This window comes from Cetorhinus maximus, unplaced genomic scaffold, assembly GCF_964194155.1.
Source record: "Cetorhinus maximus unplaced genomic scaffold, sCetMax3.hap1.1 HAP1_SCAFFOLD_506, whole genome shotgun sequence".
NCBI lineage: Eukaryota > Metazoa > Chordata > Chondrichthyes > Lamniformes > Cetorhinidae > Cetorhinus > Cetorhinus maximus.
In genome coordinates, this window is record NW_027596448.1 from 1 (window position 1) to 19,066 (window position 19,066).

A 19,066-nucleotide genomic window follows, 5' to 3' on the forward strand; every position below is an offset into this window, starting at 1 on the left:
CATTCCCCTCCATGTCCCTTTCCCTCATTCATTCCCTTCCATGTCCCTTTCCCTCATTCATTCCCCTCCATGTCTCATTTCCCTCATTCATTCCCCTCCATGTCTCATTTCCCCCATTCATTCCCCTCCATGTCTCATTTCCCTCATTCATTCCCCTCCATGTCCCTTTCCCTCATTCATTCCCTTCCATGTCCCTTTCCCTCATTCATTCCCCTCCATGTCTCATTTCCCTCATTCATTCCCCTCCATGTCTCATTTCCCCCATTCATTCCCCTCCATGTCTCATTTCCCTCATTCATTCCCCTCCATGTCCCTTTCCCTCATTCATTCCCTTCCATGTCCCTTTCCCTCATTCATTCCCCTCCATGTCTCATTTCCCTCATTCATTCCCCTCCATGTCTCGTTTCCCCCATTCCTTCCCCTCCATGTCTCATTTCCCCCATTCCTTCCCCTCCATGTCTCATTTCCCCCATTCATTCCCCTCCATGTCTCATTTCCCCCATTCATTCCCCTCCATGTCTCGTTTCCCCCATTCCTTCCCCTCCATGTCTCATTTCCCCCATTCATTCCCCTCCATGTCTCATTTCCCCCATTCAGTCCCTTCCGGAAGCGCGCTGACGTGTTACCCACGTTCTGGAAGGTTGACGCAGCCGCGTTGTTTGGTTTTGCCTAGCAACGGGCAGGATGATGGCAACCGTCACCCGGGAGACGGAGAGGCCCAGCCTGGCAGAGAGAGAGGGAGAGAGTGAGGGTTACAGGGGGAGAGAGAGTGAGGGTTACAGGGGGAGAGAGAGAGAGGGTTACAGGGGGAGAGAGAGTGAGGGTTACAGGGGGAGAGAGTGAGGGTTACAGGGGGAGAGAGAGTGAGGGTTACAGGGGGAGAGAGAGTGAGGGTTACAGGGGGAGAGAGAGTGAGGGTTACAGGGGGAGAGAGAGTGAGGGTTACAGGGGGAGAGAGTGAGGGTTACAGGGGGAGAGAGAGTGAGGGTTACAGGGGGAGAGAGAGAGGGTTACAGGGGGAGAGAGAGTGAGGGTTACAGGGGGAGAGAGAGTGAGGGTTACAGGGGGAGAGAGAGTGAGGGTTACAGGGAGAGAGAGTGAGGGTTACAGGGGGAGAGAGTGAGGGTTACAGGGGGAGAGAGAGAGGGTTACAGGGGGAGAGAGAGAGGGTTACAGGGGGAGAGAGTGAGGGTTACAGGGGGAGAGAGAGTGAGGGTTACAGGGGGAGAGAGAGTGAGGGTTACAGGGGGAGAGAGAGTGAGTGTTACAGGGGGAGAGAGTGAGGGTTACAGGGGGAGAGAGAGTGAGTGTTACAGGGGGAGAGAGTGAGTGTTACAGGGGGAGAGAGAGTGAGGGTTACAGGGGGAGAGTGAGGGTTACAGGGGGAGAGTGAGAGGGTTACAGGGGGAGAGAGAGTGAGGGTTACAGGGGGAGAGAGAGTGAGGGTTACAGGGGGAGAGAGTGAGGGTTACAGGGGGAGAGAGTGAGGGTTACAGGGGGAGAGAGTGAGGGTTACAGGGGGAGAGAGTGAGGGTTACAGGGGGAGCGAGTGAGGGTTACAGGGGGAGAGAGAGTGAGTGTTACAGGGGGAGAGAGAGTGAGTGTTACAGGGGGAGAGAGAGTGAGTGTTACAGGGTTATAGGGGGAGAGAGTGAACAAATTACAAGGTTATAGAGAGAGTGAATGTTATCGGGTTATAGAGAGTGTTACAGGATTATAGGGGGAGTGAGAGTGAATGTTACAGGGTTATAAGGAGGGAATGTTACAGGGTTATTAGGCAGAGAGTGTTGGGGAAATGGCGAGAGTGAAAGCAAAGTAAAGGGCGTGTGAGGGAGTATTCGGAAATAGAAAGAAGAGGAAATAAGTTGACATCTTAGAAGGCCAGAGAAAGAGGGAGAAACAAAGCAAGAGGCCTGCCTGAGAGCAGATAGATAGTAGAAAGTGAAAAGGAGTAGAGAGAAGGAAACACGAAAATGTCAGAGCTTGCGGATAATGGGCCACAGCCGGGGCAGTCAGAGTCTGTGTCCAGAATGCAACAGAGTGAGTTTACCAGCAGCGAAAGCAGTCAGGAAGTGTTGGTGGAAGTTGAGAATAACCTGACTTCTACAGATGAAATCATGATCCAAAATGCAAAGGCTTACTTGCTGCAAAAAAGCACCGTGAGCAACCTCAACCTGTAAGTATGTAAACTTAAACATGACTCAAAAATTATTGGATTAATGAGTTCAAGTTCATTATCTTCCTCCCTTCCCTTGACCTGGCATCTATTCCGTCCTTACACCTTGCTTACCGTTGTCAAGATGCTATGCTGCAGTCGGCCTCTGCTTACCTCGTCAGACCATGCACTGCTTTTATCGGATGGCAAGTTGACCTTGATGTGGTGGTCGAGGTTTGATTTTAGCTAAGTTTTTGTGATACGGTATCTGACCACAGAAACAGCCCTGAGACCAGTTTTAACAGAACGGGATGAAAACAAAATACTGCGGATGCTGGAAATCTGAAATAAAAACAGAAAATGCTGGAAAAACTCAGCAGGCCTGGAAGCATCTGTGGAGAGAGAGACAGAGTTAACATTTCCAGTCTGAATGGCTCTTCTTCAGAAATATATCGCCGTTCCTTCACTGTCGCTGGGTCAAAATCCTGGAACTCCCTCCCTAACAGCACTGTGGGTGTACCTACACCACAGGGACTGCAGCGGCTCAAGAAAGCAGCTCACCACCAACTTCTGAAGGGCAATTAGGGATGGGCATTAAATGCTAGCCCAGCCAGCGAAGCCCACATCCTGTGAATGAATAAAAATAATAACTGGAGCTTAAAACAAAGGCGCTGTAATAATTGTGGGGGAATTTGATCTTCATATAGACTGGACCAATCAAATTGGCAAGGGTGGTCTGGAAGATGAGATTGTAGAATGCTTTTGTGACATTTTCCTGGGGCAATACATTGCGGAACCAGCTAGGGATAAAGCTATTTTAGGTCTAGTATTGTGTAATAGGGCAGTGTTAATTAGTAATCTCATAGCAAAAGATCCACTGGGAAAAAGTGATCATAATACAATTGGATGCTTATATGGATATTATGCTTGAAAGCAAAAAAGCTCCGGTCTCAAAACTTAAAGCTGATTATTAGGTATGAAGGGAGAGCTGGCTTGGGTGGATTGGTTAAATAAGCTAAAAGATATGGGGAATAAGTAAACAGTGGGAAACATTTAAAGAAACGATCCAAAGCATACAACAAAATTACATCCATTAAGAAACAAAAAATCAGTAAAAAAGGTCTATCCGTGGCTTACTAAGGAAGTGAAGGATAGTACTAGATTAAAGAGGCTTACAGTGTTGCCTAGAATAGTAATAAGCCTGAGGATTGGGAGTGTTTTAGAAATCAACAAAGGTCCACCAAAAAACTGGGGATATGGGGAAAAAATAGAATGTGAGAATAAACTAGCCAGGAATATCAGAAGTGATTATGAGAGCTTTACAAGCATGTAAAAAGGAGAGTAGCTAAAGTATGTGTTGGTCCTTAAGAGGCAGAGACAGGAAAAATTATCACGGGGAATGAGGAAATGGCAGAGACATTAACAAATATTTTGTTTCTGTCTTCTCAGTAGAGGGCCCATATTACAAACAGTAAATAGAGTGTAACGAAGGGGCTAATAAGAGCGAGGAACTTAAAGTGATTAATATCAGCAGAGAAAAACTATTGGGGAAACTTAAGGGTCTAAAATCCAACAAATCCCCAGGACTTGAGGTCATCCAAAACTCTCCTCCCTGTGTATTAAGTCACCCCGAGTCCTAATCACCCATCAACCTTTGTACTCATTGACCTATGTTGGCTCCTGGTTAAACAATGGCTCAATGTTAAAATTTTCATCCTTGCTTTCAAATCTCTCCATGGCTGCAACCTTCCCTATTTCTCTAACCTCGAACCTCCTCCACACTAAATCTGACATATTAAGTGTGCACTGAGTCACAGAAATACATAGAAGCTGCAATATGGAAATGGCCATTCAGCCCATCTGGTCCACCATCAGCGTTTAATCCCCAAGTAAACAAGTAGCTCTGGTCACCTTGTTCCATCTTCTTTCAGGACCTTTTCCTTTGTCTACCCATCAAATCTAATCTTTAACGTTGACAGTTTCCGTTTCAACCCGGAAGTGAGTCCCGCAGCCTCGTGGCTCTATGTGAGGGGGTTTCTCCCGTCATCATGTCTTTCATCTAATCTTGTACGTGTGCCCCCCCCCCCCCCCCCACCATTCGTGATCGGGTTGGACTTTGGTGCCCCTTTCAGTCCAACGTCCTGCTGACCCACTCAGTGTGGAAGGCTCGTGCAAGGAATGACCGCTTGGGTGAAGGACCCGCAGGGTGGCCTCGGCAAGAGTCAGCACTGCCGTGAGAACCTGCTGAGAGGGGAAAAGGTGCAAGAAAATAAGCAAATGGGAAGAAGATATATTTGTAAATGGCTGAAGTTCTGTAGGGGGTGGGGTGTGGGGATGGGGGGTGTGGGGGTAGGGGGTTAGGGGGTGGGGGGGTGGGGGGGTGGGGGGTTGGGGTGTGGGGGGTGGGGAATGGGGGGTTGGGGTGTGGGGGGTTGGGGGGTGGGGTGTTGGGGGGTGGGGTTGAGGGGTGGGGGGGTGGGGTGTGGGGGGGTGAGGGGTGGGGTGTTGGGGGGTGGGGGTGGGGGATGTGGAGAGGTGGGTGGGGCAAAACTATAACAGCTCAATGCAACGTCTTTTCAACCTCTCTGTTATTTCCCCTTCTAGCTATGATCACCTGTCACAGGTGATGACCAAGCTGTTGGATGAACGGCCCAACAATGCTGTGGACATCATTGAAGACATCAGCAGGAAGGTGAAGCGGACACAATTCCAGAAGAAGATGGACACACTGCGTGATGAGTACGAGATCTCAATGGCGTTCACTTTGGCTGAGATTCAGAAAACTCTCTTTGCAAAGGGAGTCGAGACGGAAGAAGGGGCAGCGGCAGATCATGAGGAGGAAGTGGTAAATACTGATTTCAGAAGCTTAGCACTCCACAGGTGGAAGGCCTGGAGTGACATAGAGGTCAGTGTGCTGAGTGGAAATGCACAGAGGGCTGGATGGCTGAAATAGCGCATCAGAGGCTCAAAGCCAGGCACCAACTTGCCTGATGGCCCATCCATTAAAGGCACTGGGTAGAATGGTTCCTGCTCTGCACTGAATCCACTGATCTCGGTTGGGGTGACTGTTTGAGGACTGTAATTGCCTCCAGTGTCCCTGGCCACTTGCTGATTCCTATCCAGTGACCCCTGCTGAGAGGAGCACACAAGAAAGAGTTGGGGCCTTGGCCATGTTGCACTCACATGCGCTGCTGACATTCAGACTAGGCATATCCACAAACAATTTTACTTAGGGTAAGGAACCGGAAGGTGACAGTGCCTGTGGGACCGAACTCCAGCCAGAGCCAGCACCTTCAGGGGAGGAGGGAGAAGAAATATTTTTATGCAAAGCTGTGCTTGACGACTGTGTGTTGTGGGGGCCAGACGTTCCCCTTAGCCAAGTTTCCAATCTTGGGCGTACGCTTGAGTGAAGGGGGAACTGGAAAGACGAGTCATGCTCGGATCTCCCTCTGGCATCTACGCTTACTTATAAGAGAAGCATTGGCTTGTCCGCTTGACACAAAGTGGGGTGAGGAGCTCAAACAGGGCTAACAAAAAGATCTATCCAGAATCCAAAGCCCAAAAATGTGGAATTTTGATTCTTTCTTATCGTAAAAATAACTCGATGCTAATTGCTGAATCATACAGCACAGAATGAGGCCGTTTGGCTCATCCTCCCTGTACTGGCTCCTTACCCCAGCTATCCAATTAACCCCAATTCCCAGAGCACTTCAAATCTTTCCCTTTCAAGTATATTTTCAAATCCCATTTGAAAGCTGCTGTTGAACCTGCTTCCACTATCCTTTCTGGCAGTGCGTACCTGATCGCAACGACTTGTAACTGAAGCCCTTTCCTAACCTGCACCATCCCAGTAAATCTCCTCTGTGCCCGCCTTAAGGCCTTGAAATCCTCCCTAAAATGTGGCATCCAGATTGGACACACTACCCCAGCTGGGGCCTAACTCGTGTCTTATACAGATTTAGCATAAATTTGGTGCTTTTGAACTCTACGCCTTAATTTAAAAAGCCAAAGCTGAAGATGCCTTCTCAGCCTGTCCTGCCGGCTGTGTATGTAAACCTCAGGTCTCTCCGTTCCTGCATCCGCTTTAAACTGTACCCATTTAATACACATTGCCTCTCATTCTTCCTATCAAAATGAATCACTTCGCCCTTTTCTGCATTAAACTTAATCTGCCATGTGTCTGCCCATTTCACCAGCTTGTGCCCTCCTGAAGCCTGTTACTATCCTCCTCAGTGTTTACCGCATTTCTTGAGTTATGTGCCACCTGCAGATTTTGAAATTATGCCCTCCATACCCACATCCACTTCATTAACATGTACCAGATGTACCCTTGTCATGGGTGATCTTAATCTGCATATTGACTGGACAAATCAGATTGGCAGGGGTAACATGAAAGACGAATTTGTAGAGTGCAATTTCTTAGAGCAACACTTGGCAGAACCTGCCCGGGAACAGGCTATTTTGGATCTAGTAATGTATAATGAGGTAGGATTAATAAGAGTCCTTGTAGTTAAGGATCCTGTAGGGGGTAGCGATCACAACGTGGTAGAATTTCAAATTCAGTTTGAGGGTGAGCAACTCGGGTCTCAAATCAGTGTCCTCAACTTAAATAAGGGCAGTACAGAGATATGAAGACAAAAGTTGTCTAAAGCAGGCTGGGAAAATAGACTAAGGAGAAGGTCAGTGGATGAGCAGTGGCAGATATTTAAGCCGATATGTCATAAAGCTCAGAAAAAATGTATCCTGGTCAAAAAGAAGGACTCGATGAGAAGGATGAACCACTAATGGTTAACAAAGGCGGTCAAGGAGAGTATCCAATCAAAAACTAAGGCATACAAAGCAGCGAAAACTAGTGGTAGGCCAGAGGACTGGGAATTTTTTAGGAACTAGCAGCGGATGACTAAAAAGCTAATAAAGAGGGAGAAAATTGATTATGAAAGTAAATTGGCAAGAAATATAAAAACAAACGGCAAGAGCTTCTAATGGTATATAAAAAGAAAGAGAGTGGCTAAAGTGAGCATGGGACCCTCAGAGGATGCGACTGAAGAATTGATAATGAGCAGGGAAATGGCAGATAATTTAAACCAATATTTAGTATCGGTCTTCACAGTGGAGAACACTATAAACATCCCAAAGATATCAGATAAGCAAGGAGCTAATGGGATGAAAGATCTTGTAACAGTCTCTATCACGAGGGACAAAATATTTGACAAACTAATGGGACTAAAGGCAGACAAGTCACCAGGACCTGATGGCCTGTATCCAAGGATTTTAAAGGAAGTGGCTGCAGAGATAGTGGAGGCATTAGTCGAAATATTCCAGAACTCATTGGATTTGGGGAGGGTGCCAGTGGTTTGGCAAACCACTAATGTGACGATCCTGTCCAAGAAGGGAGGGAGACAAAAAGCAGGAAACTATAGGCCAGTCAGCCTAATATCTGTTGTTGGGAAAATGCTATAGTCCGTTATTAAGGAAGAAATGGCAGGACATTTAGAAAAGCTTAACGCAATCAACCAGAGTCAACATGATTTTGTGAAAGGGAAATCATGTTTGCTGGAGTTCTTTGAGGATATAACAAGCAGAGTTGATAAAGGAGAACTGGTAGATGTAGTGTATTTGGATTTCCAGAAGGCATTCGATAAGGTGCCACATAAAAGGTTATTGCACAAGATAGGAGCTCACGGTATTGGAGGTAATTGTTATGACACAGCAGTTGGTAAAGGCTGAGATATTTAAAATCCCAGAGGGAAACTTCAAACAACTGTCATAACCTATATTTTTCAATTGGTATGTTTAAGATGCAATTCTGAATTCAGGAATAAAAACCACCAAGCCTCAAGAGATTTTTAATATGAATTGAATTAAACATTTATTAATTTAACAAGAAATTAAACACATATACTTGTCTACAAATTACTACCATAATAACTATTCAACAAATCCCCAAATTAATCACTCCCAGGTAATCTTCCCCATGGCAACAATAACCCATAGACTTAAACAGACACCAGGCAAAGCACATTTTGTCTTACAAATTCAGAATGAGGTTCCTTTCAATTTGTTCCTTCACAGACACAGTGGTAAGGTTTACAGGCTGCTTAGATATTACATGCCTCTAACTCACACAAAACTATTTTCTGTATATACCTAGCCTTCCCTTTGAATGTAAATTCTCATTGTATCACCAGGCCCTTTGAACTCCACCTCTTCTAACAATAAAACCCCTTTCATAGTACCAATTTTATTAGTAACATAAACATATTGCTTGGTGTCTCCTAGCCAGGTGCAAGATTTTACCCCCAGTCTTTGAATGATTTATTCAACAAAATGCAATTGTCCCCTCTACCTTACTGTTTAACATCTCAAAACTACTACACATCAAAGCACCCAGACTAGCTTTAATCCAATTAAGTCACACACACACTCACACCCACAGACACAGACCCTACTACAAGTCCAATTTAAGATAATTTCCAATAACATTATATACATTAATACCTTTATGACAGTTATGTATTAGCATGGATTGAGGATTGGTTAACACACAGAAGACAGAGAGTCGGGATTAATGGGTCTTTTTTCAGGTTGGAAAGACGTAACTAGTGGAGTGCCACAAAGATCAGTCCTAAGGTCTCAATTATTTACTACCTATTTTAATGACTTGGAGGAGGGGGCAGAATGTAATGTATCCAAATTTGCTGATGGCACAAAAATAGGTGGGAAGGCATGTAATGATGAGGATATAAGGTATCTGCAAAGGGATATAGACAGGTTGAGTGAGTGGGAAAAAACCTGGCAGATGGAGTTTAATGTAATAAAGTGTGAGTTCATGCACTTTGGTAGGAAGAATCAAAAGGCGGACTATTATTTAAATAGAGAGAGACTCCAAAAAAGTGCAGCACAGAGGGATCTGGGTGTTCTTGTGCATGAAACACAAAAAGTCAGCATGCAGGTGCAGCAAGTAATTAAGAAGGCAAATGGAATTTTGGTCTGTATTGCTAGGGGGTTGGAGTTTAAAAATAGGCAAGTCTTGTTACAACTGTACAGGGTGTTGGTGAGACTGCACCTAGAGTACTGTGTACAGTTTTGATCCCCATATTTAAGAAAGGATATACTGGCATTGGAGACAGTTCAAAAAAGATTCACTAGGCTAATTCCTGGGATGAAAGGATTGACTTATCAAGAACGGCTAAACAGGTTAGGCCTCTTTTCATTAGAGTTTAGAAGAATGAGGGATGATCTTATTGAAATGTACAAGATTCTGAGGGGGCTTGACAGGGTAGATGTTGAGAAGATGTTTCCACTAGTGGGGGAATCTCAAACTAGGGGACATAGTTACAGAATAAGGGGCCACTTATTTAAAACTGAGCTGTGAAGGAATTTCTTCTCTCAGAGGGTAGTGAATGTCTGGAATTCTCTACCCCAGAGAGTTGTGGAGGCTAGATCACTGAAAGTATTTAAAGAGGAGGTAGATAGATATTTGAAATATTGGGGAGTTTAGGGCTATGAGGAGCTGGCACGAAAGAGGAGTTGAGGCCTGGGTCAGAGCAGCCATGATCTTATTGAATGGCGGGGCAGGCTTGAGGGGCCGAATGGCCTATTCCTGCTTCTAGTAATTATGTTCTTGCACCCAAGGTACACTTCCCTCGAGGCTGAAAAACAACTGTTCACCACTACTCACTGCTTTCTATCTCTTAGACAATTTTGTATCCACACAGCCATTGTTCCTTTAATCCCATGAGCTTCAATTTTGCTAATAAGTCTTTTTTAAGCTACCTTATCAAGTACTTTCGGAAAGTCCATACGCACAACATTAACCGCACTACCCTCATCAACCATTGCTAAGGCAAGTAATTATTAGTAAGCCTGGTTAAATGCATCATTAGCCCTTACACACATAATACCTGTTCCTCTATGCTTTCACGCTACCAGACCATGCTCCAAGTCTTGGTGTGAGTCTTGGCTGAGTGGCATCACCTTCTGGGTTAGAAGGTTGTAGGTTCAAGTCTCAATCCAAAATCTAGGCTGACACTCCAGTGTCAGTACTGGAGGAGAGCTCTTTTGCAGACAGCATTCAACTAAGGCCCTGTCTGCACCCCCATCGTCCCCCCCCCCACCTCCTTCAGGTGGATACAAAAGACCCCACAGCTCTATTTTAAAGAAGAGCAGGTGAGTTTTCCCCAGCATCCTGGCCAATACTTATCCTTCAACCAACATTGTGAAAACAGGTAGAGGGAGAAAAAAACTTGAAATTCTGTGGCACCTTTCACAACCTCAGGATGTTCAAAAGCACTTTACTAGCCATTGGAGTACTTTCTGAAGTGTAGCCATTGTTGTAATGCACAAAGCACAGCAGTCAATTTGCACACCACAAGATCCCACAAACAGCAATGTGATAATAAACAAATAATCTGTTGATCGAGGCATAAATATTATCCTCTGAGTTCAAGTTCCCTGCTTCTCTTTGAAAGAGTGCCGTGGAATCTTTCAAGTCCACCAGAGAGAGGGCAGAGGAGCCCTCAGCTTAACGTCTCATCCGAAAGACAGCACCTCCCACAGCGCTGCGGCCCCTCAGTGCTGCCCTGGAGCGTGAGCCTAGATTTTTGTACTCAAGTCTCTAGAGTGGGACTAGAAATACACAACCTCCTGATACAGCGGTGAGAGCGTGACCCACTGATCCACGGCTGTCACAGTTCGTCTGGTCATTATCGCATTGCTGATTAGGGTGCAGAAATTACCTTCCTACATGACCACATTTGGAAGTATTTTACTAGTGGTGAAGCACTTTGGGGCGTCCTGATGTTGCGAAAGGAGCCACATAAATGCAAGCCTTTCTTTTGGCGTAGGGTTTCAGCGTCGTTCCCTTTCACACCCTTCTGTTTTTCTCTGGCAGTTGGATACGCCTCTCCCAAACGCAATGGAGTTGGCCTATTACTTTGAGCACACGGGAATTGGCCTCAGCAGCGACGAGATGTACCGCATCTTTCTGGCGCTGAAGCAGTTGGTGGAGATGTACCCGCTGCAGAAGTGCCGGTTCTGGGGCAAGGTCTTGGGAATCAACGGAAATTACATCATAGCCGAGGTGGATTTTCGCGAAGGAGAGGAGGACACAGAGGAGTCGGTAGAAGAGGAGGATGTGGAGGCACGGGAAGACGATAAAGATGACTTCGGGAGAACCGAGGAGGAGGAGCCTGAAGAGGTGGAAGATAAGCCTCCAGCCTCCACGTACAAACCCCCGCCAGTCATCCCGAAAGAGGAAAAGCACTCTGGGACGAACAGGTATACCTACTTTGTTTGCAGTGAGCCAGCCAGGCCGTGGGTGAAGCTGCCCCTGGTTACACCAGCACAGATCACGGTAGCCAGGAAGATCAGGAAATTCTTCACCGGCGACTTGGCAGCTCCCGTCATCAGCTACCCGCCGTTCCCTGGGAATGAGATGAATTATCTGAGGGCGCAGATCGCCAGGATCTCCGCTGGCACGCAGATCAGCCCACTGGGATTCTACCAGTTTGGGGAAGAGGAGGAGGAGGAGGAGGAAGGCTCAGTGAGGGAAAATTACGAGGAGAACACAGAATTTGAAGGAATTACCACAGTAGAGCTGTTGGACAGCATGGCCAACTGGGTCCATCACACACAACACATCCTCCCACAGGTATGCATGTCTTTTACACCTCCATATTTTAATTTATCTTCTTCCTATCTTCATCCCTCAGCTACGAAACTCTCCCATTTTTTATTTTCGCTTTGTTCTTCCATGGGATCTGGGTGTCGCTGGCAAGGTCAGCATTTGCTGCCCATCCCTAATTGCCTTTGAACTGAGTGGCCATTTCAGAGGGGCAGTTAAGAGTCAACCACGTTGCTGTGGGTCTGGAGTCACACGTAGGCCAGACCGGGTAAGGATGGCAGATTTCCTTCCCTGAAGGGGCATTAGTGAACCAGGTGGGTTTTTACAACAATCGATGATAGTTTCATGGTCACCGTCACTGAGACTAGCTTTCAATTCCAGATTTATTAACTGAATTTAAATTCCACCAGCTGCTGTGGTAGGACTTGAACCCATGTCCCCCAGACCATTAATCCTGGCCAGGTCTCTGGATTACTAGTCCAGCGACATTACCATCAAGCCACTGCCTCCCCGAATGAGAGGATGGGCAATGATCTGGATGCGATGGCAAGGAGTTATGAGTGAATGAGACGTAGCCAAAAACGGAACCAGCTGTGGATCAGGCTTAATGGCGGAGAGCTGCAGTTTGACGCGTTCGGTGATGACGAGAAAGATTGTGGGCCTGAAGTTGCTGGGAACTCACAATCAAGGGCACACCCCCATTATTAACGCTTGGAAGTTCCAGCCAATAACAGAGTTAGCGGGATACTGTGCTGTGCCATTGTTCACTGCAGTTCTGAAGCTGCGCTGCCAATATAGGCCGATAAAAGTCTGTTCTTGTCACTCAGCTCATTGTCAGGGTGAATGGCAGTCACCAATTTTCTGGATTGACACCATTAATCACCGCTGACCTTGCCACAGGCCCTTAGACTGGAATATAATGAAGTAAGTGACCTGATACCTGCCTCTCAGCCTGGGAGGCGACCAAAAGGCCAACTAAAGCCGCGGACCCTCGTCTCTGCAGTTTGGGAATTGTTCTGGGGAAATATTTTGGCAGTGCCGTGTCAGTTGCCTGCCACGCCTGACCTAACCGAGGACCCTGCATGCGAACACGGAGCACTAGGGAAAAGCTTGCATCCCCATCGCTCCTCACCGCCCCCAGTGTTCCCTGGTGTGCTCAGCAGGAAGGCACACGGATGAGGGTGGACCCTTGGAAACATGGCAGACCCATTAAATGCGTGGCTGATGACACTATTCTGCATTGCCTCACCCCCTCCCCCCCACTCCGGTTCTGTAACCTCTTCAGCACTACAGCCTTCCGAGATCTCTGCGTTCCTCCAATTCCGGCCTCTTACGCATCCCTGATTTCCAATGCCACAGCCTTGGCAGTCGAGCCTTCACCTGCCTTGGCCCTATACTCTGGAATCCCCTCCCTAAACCTCTGGCTCTTTCATACCCACTTCTTTGTCCAAGATTTTGATCACCTGTCCTGATATCTCCTGATGTGACTCTGTGTCAAATTTTGCCTGGTGTCTACAATGATGTTTTAAAGCCATTACATGGTATGGCAGAGTCAAAGTACATTAAGTCCTGTTCCAGAGGTTTGGCTTCTTAAACAAAGTTGTTTGGTCTGATGCAGGGCCGCTGTGTTTGGTTCAATCCTGTTCAGAGAAAGGAGGAGGATTTTGAGGAGGAGGAGGAGGAAGAGGAGCAAGAAGCACCAGACGAGCCTGAACCAGAGGTTGGGCCACCCCTCCTCACTCCCCTGTCTGAAGATGCAGGTAAGACAGACGTTATTAGGAATAAGCCCCCTACTCAACACAGCACAAAGAATATCTCGGTTTAGTTTTTGTGTCACGTTCCTTTTGTTGGAAAATTCCCACTCACTCTCTCCTGAAGGCTCCGACTGCTGCGAAATTTTAGGAACAGGAGAAGACCATCATAGGCCAGTCAAACCAATGCCATTTCCACATATCCAGTCCCTACCCAGCTTTTCCTAATTGTCCCTTAATCTCACCTTCTCCCCACGTATCCCTCAACCCATTCACCCAGCTTCTCCTCGTAAACCACAATCCCAACTACCTGCCTGCTTCCCATATCTGTCAACACCCCCATCCACCTTCTCATCATATCCCTCAAATACACCATCCCAACTTCTCCCCATATCCCCAACTCATCTACCCACCTTCTCCCCATTTCCCTCAATCTCACCTACCTACTCCCCATATCCGTCAATCCTACCTACCCACCTTCTCGCCATATCCCTCAAATCCACCATCCCACCTTTTCACCATATCCTCTAACGCCATTTACCCACATTCTCCCCATAACCCCCAACCTCAGCTGCCTATTATCTCCCCGCATTCCCCATTCCCACATACACACACAGCTACTGTACAAACATATGATTAGGAGCAGGAGTAGGCCATTCAGCCCCTTGAGTCTGCTTCACTATTCAATAAGATCATGGCTGATCTGATTGTGGCCTCAACTCCGCATTCCTGTCTACCCCCCATAACCTTTGACTCTCTTGTTAGTCAAGAATCTATCTAGCTTTGCCTTAAAAATATTCAATGACCCAGTCTCTACTGCTCCCTGGGGAAGAGACTCACAACCCTCTGAGAGAAAAAAATTCTCCTCATCTCCGTCTTAAATGGGAGACCCCTTATTTTTAAACTGCATCCCCTAGTTCTAGTCTCTCCCCCGAGGGGAAACATCCTCTCAGCATCCACCCTGTCAAGTCCCCTCAGGATCTTATATGTTTCAGTAAGATCACCTCTCATTCTTCTAAACTGCAATGGATACAAACCCAACCTTTCCTTTTTTTAATTCATTCATGGGATAAGGGCATCACTGGCTAGGCCAGCAATTATTTCCCATCCCTAATTGCCCTTGAGAAGGTGGTGGTGAGCTGCCTCCTTGAACCGCTGCAGTCCATGTGGTGTAGGTACACCCACAGTGCTGTTAGGGAGGGAGTTCCAGGATTTTGACCCAGCGACAGTGAAGAAATGGCAGTCAGTTGAATGGCTTGGAGGGGAACTTCCAGGTGGTGGTGTTCCCATGTGCCTTCTGCCCTTGTACTTATAGATGGTAGCTGTCGTGGCTTTGAAAGGTGCTGTCTAAGGAGCCTTGGTCTGTTTCTGCAGTGTATCTTGTAGATGGTACACACTGCTACCACTGTGCGTCGGTGGTGGAGGGAGTTTGTGGATGTGGTGCCAATCATGTGGCCTGCTTTGTCCTGGATGGTGTTGAGCTTCTTGAGTGTTGGAGCTGCACTCACCCAGGCAACTGGAGAGTATTCCATCACACTCCTGACTTGTGCCTTTTGGTGGTGGACAGGACTTGGGGAGTCAGAAGGTGAGTGACTTGTCGCAGGATTCCTAGCCCCTGACCTTGTAGCCACAGTATTTATATGGCTAGTCCAGTTCAGTTTCTGGTTAATGGTAACCCCCAGGATGTTGATAATGGGGGATTCAATTGTAATGCCATTGAGTGTCTTGGGCGATGGCTAGATTCCCTCTTGTTGGAGATGGTCATTGCCTGGCACTTGTGTCATGCGAATGTTACTTGCCACTTGTCAGCCCAAGCCTGGATATTGTCCAGGTCTTGCTGCATTTGGATATGGATTGCTTCAGTATCTGAGAAGTCATGAATGGTGCTGAACATTGTGCAATCATCAGCGAACATCCCCACTTCTGACCTTATGATGGAAGGAAGGTCATTGATGAAGCAGCTGAAGATGGTTGGGCCGAGGGCACTACCCTGAGGAACTCCTGCAGTGATGTCCTGGAACTGAGGTGATTGACCTCCAACAATCACAACCATCTTCCTTTATGACTCCAACCAGTGGAGAGTTTCCCCCTGATTCCCATTGACTCCAGTTTTGCTAGGGCTCCTTGATGCCACACTCAGTCAAATGCTGCCTTGATGTCAAGGGCAGTCACTCTCACCTCCCCTCGGGTGTTCAGCTCTTTTGTCCATGTTTGAACCAAGGCTGTAATGAGATCAGGAGCTGAGTGGCCCTGGCGGAACCCAAACTGGGCGTCAGTGAGCAGGTTATTGCTAAGTAAGTGTCGCTTGATAGCACTGTTGATGACCCCCTTCCATTACTTTACTGATGATCAAGAGTAGACTGATGGGGTGGTAATTGGCTGGGCTGGATTTGTTCTGCTTTTTATGTACAGGACATGCCTGGGCAATTTTCCACTATTGCTGGGTAGATGCCAGAGTTGTAGCTGTACTGGAACAGCTTGGCTAGGGGCACAGCAAGTTCTGGAGCACAAGTCTTTAGTACCCTTGCCGGAATATTGTCAGGGCCCATAGCCATTGCAGTATCCAGTGCCTTCAGCCATTTCTTGACATCACGTGGAGTGAATCAAATTGGCTGAAGACTGGCATCTGTGATGTTGGGGACCTCCGGAGGAGGCTGAGATGGATCATCCACTCGGCACCTCTGGCTGAAGATTGTAGCAAATGCTTCAGCCCTATCTTTTGCGCTGATGTGCTGGACTCCCCCATTACTGAAGATGGGGATATTTGTGGAGCCTCCTCCTCCAGTGAGTTGTTTAATTGTCCACCACCATTCACGACTGGATGTGGCAGGACTGCAGAGCTTAGATCTGATACGTTGGTTGTGGAGTCGTTTAGCTGTGTCTAACACTTGCTGCTTATACCCTTTGTCACATAAGTAGTCCTGTGTTGTAACTTCACCAGGTTGGCACCTCATTTTTAGGCATGCCCTCCTGCACTCTTCATTGAACTAATGTTGATCCCCTGGCTTGATGGTAATGGTAGGGTGGGGGATAAACTGGGCCATGAATTTACAGATTGTGTCTGAGTACAATTTGGATGCTGCTGATGGCCCACAGCACCTCATGGTTGCCAGATCTGTTTGAAATCTATCCCAGTTAGCACAGTGGTAGTGACACAAAACACGATGGAGGGTATCCTCAATGTGAGAGCAGGACTTGGTCTCCCCAACTCCTACCGATGCTGTCATGGACAGATGCATCTGCAGCAGGCAGGTTGGTGGGAATGGGGCCAAGTATGTTTTTCCCTCACCACCTGCTGCAGGCCCAGTCTATGTCATTTAGGGCTCGGCCAGCTCAGTCAGTAGTGGAGCTACGGAGCCACTCTTGGTGATGGACATTGAAGTCCCCCACCCAGAGTACATTCTGCATCCTTGCCACCCTCAGTGCTTCTTCTGAGTGATGTTCAACATGGAGGAACACTGAATATGACTTTGTCAGACTGTCTGCGAGACAGCTCTCCCAATAGTAAGGAGGGCTTTGCAGGGTCAATAGGGCTGAGTTTGCTGCTGTTGCTGTTTCCGGTGCCTAGGTCAATGCCACGGGATACAACTGAGTGTCTTGCTAGGTCATTTCAGAGGGCAGAGCAGAGTCAACCACATTGCTGTGGGTCTGGTCACATGTAGGCCATTTGATGTGGTGGGGTTCGAACACAGGTCCCTAAAGCATTAACCTCAATTACTAGCCCAGTGACAATACCACTACACCTCAGTCTCCTCATAAGATAACCTGCTCGTCCCAGGAATCACTCTCACCATATCCCGCATTCCCATGGAGTCAACCTCAAGAGAGACAGAGAAGTGGGAAGAATATTTCCATAGTGTTCCTTCCTGTGACGATGGCGTCAGTAACTGAAATCCTTTCTGGTCTTTCATTGTTTCAGAGATCAACCGTGTGCCTCCCTGGGCAGTCAAGGCTTCATCCAACCTGATCCCCCAGTACGCCATCGCTTTGGTCCGGTCCAACCTCTGGCCAGGGGCATTCACCTTTGCAATTGGAAAGTGAGTATCCCATTATTTTGGCAGCTGGGGGTGGTGGGGGTGGGGGGGTGGTTCCCTGGCTTTGGACACATTGGCCAGGCCGCTCATTGTTTAAAAGCAAAATACTGCGGATGCTGGAAACCTGGAATAATAACAGAAAATTCTGGAAAAACTCAGCAGGTCTGGCAGCATCCGTGGAGAGGGAAACAGGGTTAACGTTTCGAGTCCGTCTGACCCTTCTTCAGAGCTGAAGAGAGGTAGAAATGTGATTGGTTTTATACTGTTGAAGAGAGGGAGGGGGGGTGGAGCAAGATGGAAGGTCAGGGAGAGGTGGGAGTTCAGGAGAGGTTTGACAAAGAAGTCATGGACACGTGACAAAGGGAGTGTTAGTGATAGTGTTAAAGACTGAGGCAGGAGTTAATAGTGGCATAAAGGTCAGATATTGACCTTCTTCCTTGAGCCAGGGTTTGGGTTGGGACTGGCGAGGTGCAATCCTTCCTTGTTGAGGGAAATGACTGTCATTCCTGTCGGGATGTCCCCACAGTGGCAGGGCTGATCTAGCTGCCGTGCCGTGGGTTAACAAATGAACGTTGACCTCTTTGAACCAGGCCGGCCCACTCGATCACTGCCGGGTGGGGGTGGGGGGCGGGGGCGGCTGTTCCACTGGGCGAGAACCGGGCTCCGACTGAAATGTTTCTCTGTTCCACAGGAAATTTGAGAACGTTTATTTTGGCTGGGGCCACAAGTACAGCCCAGAAAACTACAGCCCCCCCTCAGCCCCGCCAGTGCAGATGGAGTTCGCCAGCGGCCCGGACATCACTGAGGCGGATGACCCAACAGTGGAAGAGGAGCAGGCCCTCCGGGCCGCGATGGAGGAGCGACTGGCGGCAGCGGAGGAGGTGGAGGAAGAGGAGGAGGAGGAAGAGGAGGAGGAGGAGGACGACAACTAATTGAAGAGGAATTTTCCCAGACAAATATTTGATTTTTTTTCCCCTGTATTTCATATAATGTCAAATTTTTTGAGGTGTAATACTTGCTGTGACCTCTCCACTCACCACTTCAAAGGACACTAAATCTGTAAATGCTTTTATTATAGATGCATAGATGATAATAAAGATTTTTTTACTGCTTGAGAAAAATCCAAGCGCTTACTGGTGAAAGGTCATGGATCTGAAACAGTAACTCCCGTTTCTCTCTCCGCAGACGCTGCCTAGCCTGATGAATATTTGCAGCTTTTTCTGTGTTTGTTTCACATTTCCAGCATCAAGAGGTATTCTGCTTCTGCTCGAGCATTTGCTTTGTCTGCGTTCGAACCCCATCAGCCAGACCGATGAACGGACAAACACCAGAGAAGCAGCGAGGTGAAGAGAGGAGGTGGGCAGGAGAGCACAGAGTGTGAGGGAGCGGCGTGCACGGGAGAGAGAGAGAGAGAGAGAGAGGGGGACTGGAGTGTGACGGAGAGAGCAGAGAGTGTGAGGGAGTGGTGTGCACAGGAGAGAGAGAGGGAGAGAGAGGGGGA

At 47.6% G+C, this 19,066-nt stretch overlaps 1 protein-coding gene across 1 annotated transcript; it reads left to right on the forward strand.

The window, feature by feature from the left end:
* Window positions 1–1,818: 1,818 nt before the first annotated feature.
* On the forward strand, window positions 1,819–18,678 carry rsph4a (radial spoke head component 4A). Its single transcript, XM_078535516.1, has 6 exons — window positions 1,819–2,176; window positions 4,760–5,000; window positions 11,049–11,807; window positions 13,399–13,540; window positions 17,451–17,568; window positions 18,257–18,678. The coding sequence occupies exons 1-6, from the start codon at window positions 1,974–1,976 to the stop codon at window positions 18,495–18,497; spliced, it is 1,704 nt and encodes a 567-aa protein (XP_078391642.1). The 5' UTR covers window positions 1,819–1,973; the 3' UTR covers window positions 18,498–18,678.
* The last annotated feature ends 388 nt before the right edge of the window (window positions 18,679–19,066 follow it).